We start from the raw sequence: 8,254 nt of genomic DNA, 5'->3' as shown, positions 1-8,254 counted from the left end.
AGGGTGATACTAGCTTCATAAAATGAGTATGGAAGGGTTCCCTCCTTTTCTATTTTCTGCAATAATTTGAGGAGTACTGGTGTTCTTTGAAGGTCTTGTAGTGCTCAGCTGAGAATCCACCTTGTCCTGAGTTTTTCTTTGTTGGTAAGTTTCTGATGGCATCTTCAATTTCATTGCTTGAAATTGATCTGTTTAAATTTTCTTTGTCTCCTTGATTCAATCGGGATAGGTCATATGTCTCAAGAATTTGTTGATCTTTTTAAGATTTTATATTTATGGGAGTGCAGATTTTCAAAGTAGCTTATAATTATTGTCTGTATTGCAGTGGAGTCTTTGGTGATATTTCCTTTCTCATCAAAAATTTTAGTAATTTGGGTTTTCTCCCTTTGTCCCTTTAGCTTGGCTAAGGGTTTATCAATTTTGTTTATTTTTCCAAAGAATTGCCTTTTTGTTTCATCAATTTTTTGAATTTTTTTGTTTCAATTTCATATCTGATTTTTATTATTTCCTGTTTTCTGTTTTTGATACTGGTTTGTTCTTTTTCTAGGACTTTGAGATGTAATGTTAGGTTATTTGGTGATTTTCTGTTCTTTTAATGAATGAGCCCAATGCAATGAACTTTCCTCTTAGGACTGCCTTCAAAGTGTCCCAGAGATTTTGATATATTGTCTCGCTATTCTCATTTACCTCTAAATTTTTTTTATTTCATCCCTGATTTATTCCGATATCCATTGGTCATTCAATAGTATATTATTTAGTCTCCAGGTGTTAAAGTAGCTTCTATTTTTTATTTTATCATTGCTTTCTAATTTCAGCCCATGATGATCTGATAGAATGCAAGGTATTCTCCCTATTTTTTGTATTTGCTAAGAATTATTTTATGGACTAAGATGTGGTCTATTTTAGACAATGTTCCAGGTGCTACTGAAAAGAATGTGCATTCATTCACTGATGGGTGAAATATTTTACATATATATATATATATATATATGTTAAGTCTAAATTATTAATTGTATGTTTTAGTTCTATGACTTCTTTAGTTTTAAATCTGAAGTTCTATTGATAGGTGAGAGAGGTGTATTGAAATCACCAAGTGTTATGACCTATTTGAATCTTGAGATTTTGAAGGATTTGTTTAAATGTATTAGATAATGCATTTTGGGGGCATAAATATTTAAGATTATTAGTCTTATTGATGTATAATTCCCTTAAGCAGTACAAAATATTCTTCTTTGTCCCATCTGATTAATTCTAATATGAAGTCTACTTTTTTTCAGATATGAGAATAGAAACCCCTACTTGTTTGAGTAACCCATATGAATAGTAAGTTTTTTCCCCATACTTTTACCTTCAGTCTTGGATAACTTTGCCTATGAGGTGGGTCTCTTGGAGACAGCATATTGTTGGGTCTTGTTTTTTTACTAGTCTGCCAGTTTGTCTTTTGATTGATGAGTTTATGTCATTTACATTCAATATTATTATTGATAAATGATTCTTATTCCCTGTCATTTTGAATTATTTCTGGTTTTTAATTTGAAATAGCTTCTTTTTTGATTAACTATTCTTCTAGCATAGTTACTCCCTTTTCTGGTTTTCCCTTTTATTTTTCATTTCTTCTTCTTGAAATATTGTATTGAGTATGTTTTGTAGTGCAGGCTTTCTACTCATGAATTTTTTTATCATTGTTTATCTTAGAAGGTTTTTATTTTATTGTCAAATCTGAAGCTTAGTTCTACAGGATATAGCATTTTTGGCTAACATCCATTTTCTTTCACAGCTTGGTATAGATTATTCCAAAATCTCCTAGCTTTGAGGGTCTGGGTTGAAAAATCAGCTGAGATCTGAATTGGTTTCCCTCTAAATGTTACTTAACTATTTTTCTCTGGCAGCCTTTAGAGTTCTATCCTTATTCTGTATTTTAGGCATCTTCATAATAATGCACCCTGGAGTGAGTCTGTTGTAATCTTGTATATTTGGGGTTCTGTAAGCTTCCTGTGTTTGATGTTCCAATTTGTTCTGAAGGTTTGGGAAATTTTCAGACATTATTTCATTGAATAGATTATACATTCCTATGTTTATATCTCTGAGTCGTCATCTACCTTGATAAATCTTCTGTTTGGTCTTTTCATGTTATGCTCTATTTCTTAGAAGTTCCTTTCATGGTCTCTTAATATCTTTTCTCCCACTCAACTTTATTGTCAGGATTATATATTTTGTCTTCATTGCCTAAGACTCTGTTCCAGGTTGTCTATTCTGTTGGTGATACTTTCCATTGAATTTTTTATTTGATTTATTGATTTCTTCATTTCAAGGATTTCTGTATTTTTTTTTCAGAATCTGTTTATTGAAGTGATTTTTTGTAACCTGTATTTGTTCTTCTACATTGTCCTTTACCTCACAGATCAGTTTAACCATGAACATTCTAAATTCCTTTGCTTACATTTCTTCCACTGGGGTATTGATGGATTCTGTTTTTGACATATTTTGATTTGTTTGAGGTGATTTGTTCACTTGCTTTTTCATGTTGTTTGTATGTCTACTTATCTGACAGTGGATTTTGAGACAGTAAGGTTTCTGCCTTGTGGAAGGTTTATGGTACCTCACAGTTTGGGGTAAGGGGCAATGGTCAGATAGTAACAAGTGTTTCAAACAATTTGCAGCATTAAACCAAATAGTCCTTTCAATGAAATCTACAATGTTGATTGTTACAATACTCAGAAATTACATGATCGGTTATGGCCCATGGTAAAAACAGTAAATTTACCTAAAGGTTTATGATTTCATGTGATGACCAGGGTTGTATGATGCTACACAAGTGATATATGATGTGATGATTACAATAAGGAACAAAGACAGAAGTAAAAAAAATTAAAAAAAAAGAAAAAGTGGAAGAAAGAACAATGGAGGTTTGCTATTGGCCAAGGAAAAAAGAGAAAGAGAGTCAAAATAGAACAATAAATGAAAGAAAAAATAATGAAAATAAAGATAAAATAAGAAATAGAAAATTTAAGAAATTAAAAGAAATCGTAAAGAAAAAATAAAATATACAGAAAAGAGATAAAAGTTTCAAGAACAAAATCAATATATACTAATCAAACATCTTAGTCTTTGAAACATCAATCCATAAAAAATAACTGCCTTTAAATAAAATAGTAGAAATGAGAAAAAATAAGGATATATGAATATATACAAGTATATAGTTAAGAGATGAAGGTCTTTAAGAGGAAAAGAAGAAGACCTGAGGGTATTAGAAAAGGATTTATACATTCAAGAGGTGAATGGGGTATATGCAAGGGCAACATAGATGTGTTAAGAAGGGAGAACAAAAAAGAAAAAAAGCAATAATTTAAAAATAGAAATAAAAGAGATAAAGGAACAGAGAGAAAGCAATCAAATTTGACTGTTGGGAAGAAAAAAGATAGAAGTAGAGACAAAGGAAAACAGAGTTGTCAAAGAGTCAATAGGAAGTCAAGGCAACATTTATTAATCAAATACCTAATCTTCCAAAAAATAAAAATTAATTTTTTTAAAAAAATTACAATACAGAGCATGAAAAAGAAAAAAAAAGCTACCTTAAGGAAATGCTAAAAGCTAAAAAAAAATAAAGAAAAGAAACAAATATGTACATGTGCAAATGCATAAATGTCCATCACTTGTCAATCAGCACACATTCAAAAACAAATCAAAACATAACAAAAGCAAAAACAAAATAGCAAAATAGTCAATGAAAGTTTTTTGTTTTGTTTTGTTTGTTCTGTTTTTGCCTGCTGTCTGTGCCAAACTGCCTTTCCATTTCTCACCTTCCATTCTCAGAGAGATGGTGTGAGGAGCTGTGGAAGATGCTGGCAGCTTGACTTCCTGAGTATTGTCTTTGAGATCTCTGTGATAAGATGCAGCAAGTGAAGCTCCCAGGGGCAGGGATTTGGTCTGTTATTTTCCCAGGTGTTTTTTATGAAGAGTGTTAATGAATGAATGTGCTTCTACGATTGTATTCCAATGCTCTTCGAAGGGCACCACCCGTGAAATGGGGAAATCTGACCTTCACCAATTATGTTTCTTGGGGATACTGAGGTTTCTGTTTGTTTCTGGCTTCTCAAGGGGGGGTTTTCAAGCACTAAGCTCAATCACTCTGCCCCATTCAGTTTCTCCCTGCTTCTGGTTCTGTGTGCTGTTGGCTGACAGTTCAATGGAGGAAGGGAGGGACAGCAGGCACGGGCTTTCTCTGGTCTCTGATCTGTATTGTCCCCAGGCAAAATGATCTCTGTGCCAGAAATTTTCCTGATTTGCTGGGCTCACTTTAGATCTCTTGGTTGGCGTCTGCCAGAATCATGTGTTGGTTTCAGCCTGGATTTCACAGATCTAAGCTCCTGGTCTGAGTTCTCACCACATTCTCATGGACACATTTAAGTTTGGGCTCCCCGTGCATGGTTGGCAGACTGTGACTTTTATGTACACATAGAAGTTTATTGGGCCAGTAGCCTCTGGGTGGCCCAGGGTGGGCTGCCCCTCTGATCCTAGGGTTCCCCACACCAAGATATTCCAGCACTTACAGATCTTCTCAGACCTTGTATTTCCCTCCACCCCCAGCTCCCTCCTGGAGCTAAGCTTCAATACAGTTCCTTAGCCTTGTCTGACGTACTCCAGCTTTTCCAGTGCTCAAGGCTTTCAGTTGGATATTGAGTATCACTGGAGTGTTTTTGCTTTCACTCACCTCCCAGAGAAGTAGTTTCCTGTTTGAGTCCTGAGTCACGGAGCTGTGAGAGCCAGGATGTGTTTGAATGGTATAATAAAATATGGAAACATTGTTCAACACTATGGCATACACTTTGATTCTGTGAAGTAAAATGATACTCAAGATCAGTGAAAAGGTTCATTGTTAAAAATTCTTCCCTAACATCCAGAACATCTCCCATATCTGGGACTTTCAGGATTAATGTAACATTTGGCAAGGGTACATGACCTGGAAAAGCTACTAACAGTACTTTTGTTATATTCAAGAGAATAACATTAATGGTCAAAAGAGGTATGAAATAAATAGCCACAGTACAACTGATGTTAAAGAAATAATAATCATAGAATAGAATTTTTCTTCTCTAGAAGTTTTTTAAGAGCCTCTTTGACATCTTTGTTTCTCAAGGAGTAAATCAAAGGGTTCAACATAGGTGTGACTAAGGAGTAACATAAAGAGGCCACTTTACTCAGTTCGGGAAACCTGTCAGGGGTGAGGTACATGAAGAAGACAGCCCCATACAGCACACTCACGACTCCCAGGTGAGAGCTGCAGGTGGAGAAGGCTTTCTTGCGTCCCTCAGTGGAGCGAATCTTTAGAACAGTGGACACAATATACATGTAAGAAACAATAATGACTATGATGGTTGGTAAGATGATGACGGTGGATAAGGAGAAAGAAACCATTCTGTGGATAAAGAGGTCAGAACAAGATAATCTCTGAAGTGGGCGAATATCACAGTAAAAGTGGTCAATGGCCCGAGAAGCACAAAAGGATAAAGTAAATGTCATGCTGGTTTGAAGAACTGAGCTTATGCAGCCACAGAAATAGGAGCCAGCCACCAACTGAGTGCAGAGACGTGCTGACATCTGAACAGAGTAGAGGAGTGGGTTGCAGATGGCAATGAAGCGATCATAAGCCATGGCTGCCAGAAGGAATCCCTCTGTCACAATGAAGAGTGCAAATAGAAAGACCTGGGCCACACAGCCTGCAAAGGAGATGGACTTGCTTTCAGACCAGAAGTTGGTCATGGCCTTGGGTGCAATAACAGACGAATAGAAGAGATCGACAAAAGAGAGGTTGCCTAGGAAGAAATACATTGGTGTGTTCAGCCGGGGGTCAGTCATGATAATGGCCATCATCCCAACATTCCCTAGAAGGATCATGACATATACAAGCAGAAATATCAGGAAGAGGAGGAGATGGAGCTCATACTGCAATCTGAAGCCTATGAGAATGAAGTCAGTCATTTCTGAGTGATTGCTTGTTTCCCTGTCACCCATGGAAGACACCTGATGAGAGGCAATAAGGCAAAATAAACAAATGAACTATTAACTTTGATATTAGCATTAAAAATAACCTACACAGTATTCAAATTTACAAAATTATTCTGAAATCATTAATTTTGTCCTTGTAGAAAAACTGTGACTTAAATAGAATTCATATTATAAAGATGCATATAAAGGAATTGTTAATTCCATTCTTATGTATCCTGAATTCATCTTCATAACTACCATTAATTGGTTAGACAGCTTAAATAGATTTTGAACTCCTTATATTAACAAAATCCATGCAATAATAATATGAGGTAGGTACTGATATATTTTCATGTCTACAGGTAAGGTACAGAGAAATAAAGTCTGTTGAAATCCACCTTCTGTGGCAGCATTGTAATTCAAAGTTAAGAAACTTGTCTCCAGAATCCATTCTCCTAATTCTTCTTAATGGTTTATTACTACCATTGCCTCTAAAAAGGAAATCTTTCTGTTCCTTTACCTGATTTCTAGTTGTACTTCAATGTTAAATTTTCCTATCTTGAAAATAAATTTCCTAGTTCTCCAACCTGAGTCAAAATACCTCCCAAGGATAATCACTATTATCACCATATTTTCATATTAAATATTAAATATTCCTCACATGACAATACCTTGCTTAAGACAGGACATAACTTGGTCTCCAATATTGTCATCATGATATATTCTGTGCCTGGCAAAGTTAAAACTTGAATGATATTGAACATGCAGAATGTAAGGAACGTGGAATACTGTGGTGGACAGTATGGGTTTTAGGTTAGGCAGGTTTATGTTCCACTTCAGCTTCTCTCACTTTCTGAATGAGACCTTGATAGAGTTAGTTCCTTATTGTGTAGAGAGCATAAGGAACTCTCTATGAGTCCTCAAACAGGAGAAGGCAGACAAGAACAATAGAATTCTCAACGTTTTCTTGTGAAGATAAATGATGTATGTAGATAAATCATTTGGCACCATTTACAGCAAAGTATTCAATAAATGTAGCCATTATTCTTTTAACTGTAATTTCCAAAATAATCAGTACTAAAGCAGTTGAAAAATAAAAATGGACAGATGGGTTTTTGGGGATAAACCATTTTATGTTGTGGGAAGGAATCAGAAATCTTTTAAAGTTTAAAGAAAATGAAGTAATCTATGGGAAATATGTTTTCCTGAGAAAAAATATGACAAGGAAAAAAATGGACTGATGTGTTATCATGATTCAAGACTGTTTTAAAAATTAAAAATAAACTATGCAACAGTCCCATCAAAAATTAGGAATGCAGATGATTTTATCATAAAGAAGCAAGATTTTGATTTAGGTCATACTTCATGGTCTGGGAAGGTGTGGCTTACTTAAGTAGTGAAAGAGAGCCTCAGTAGTTATAAAATATCATTTTTCAAAAACAGTATATTTCATTTATCTTCTTTAATTTTACCTAAATTATTTTAATTTTCAAGATTCATTCTTATTACACTCTTCCAAACACCATATTTTAGTATTAACATTAAATATTCATTATTCCTCACCTGATAACAACTTCCTTAATATCAGACTTGACTTGTTCTTTGCATATTTATTATCAGCAGAATGCTCTGAGTCTAGAAAATGGTAATTAACCAATACATGCTTATTGTATAGATAAAATATATCTAATGAGCATGCAGAGTCAGAGAAATGTTTAATAAATTTACATCATAAATATCATAAATGTTATAACTATCATAAGCAGTAGTAAATGTATGGCTAAAGACATGGTACCTGAAAAAGAGAGTTCTTCCCAAAGCAGCCAACAAACAATCAATTTGTGACTAATTATTTGCCAAAAGTTCAAGTGTTTTGAAAGTTACTTTTTACCTAGTGTTATTTGGTAGTTTGTCAGATCTGTTAAAGATGAAGCAGTAGAATACAAGGTTTCCCTCTTTTTTTAATTCTAGAAAAGGTAAACATAAAGTTAATTAATTGCTATGTCACCACTACAAGCACTGAAAAATGATGACTTTGAGATAAAATAAAACTCTTCCCCCAAAGGCATGTTAATTATGTTAGTTTCAGATTCTTCCCATACAGAAATATCACCTATTTTTCTGAGCTATATTTAGTAGTTTATTTCTTTAAAACTTATGTAGTTTTCCTTAGGAGAAAATCAAGGTGAATTTTCTAAATGATGCTCTGCCAAAACTGAAATGATAACAGGATCCATATTCTGTAGTGATATAAAGTGAACCTGAAGAA

General features: G+C 34.2%; 1 protein-coding gene across 1 annotated transcript; it reads right to left on the bottom strand.

Moving 5' to 3' along the window:
• Nucleotides 1-5,070: 5,070 nt before the first annotated feature.
• On the bottom strand, nt 5,071-6,052 carry LOC306662424 (olfactory receptor 9K2; the record flags this gene model as incomplete). The annotated part of the gene is made up of 1 exon (XM_079142076.1): nt 5,071-6,052. The coding sequence occupies exon 1, from the start codon at nt 6,010-6,012 to the stop codon at nt 5,071-5,073; it is 942 nt and encodes a 313-aa protein (XP_078998202.1). The 5' UTR covers nt 6,013-6,052.
• Between the last annotated feature and the right edge of the window lie 2,202 nt (nt 6,053-8,254).

Source organism: Sciurus vulgaris (genome assembly GCF_902686455.1).
Source record: "Sciurus vulgaris genome assembly, chromosome: 5".
In the NCBI taxonomy this organism is placed as follows: domain Eukaryota; kingdom Metazoa; phylum Chordata; class Mammalia; order Rodentia; family Sciuridae; genus Sciurus; species Sciurus vulgaris.
The sequence above is the reverse complement of the archived record's forward strand: the minus strand, read 5'-3'. Positions and strand labels throughout refer to the sequence as shown.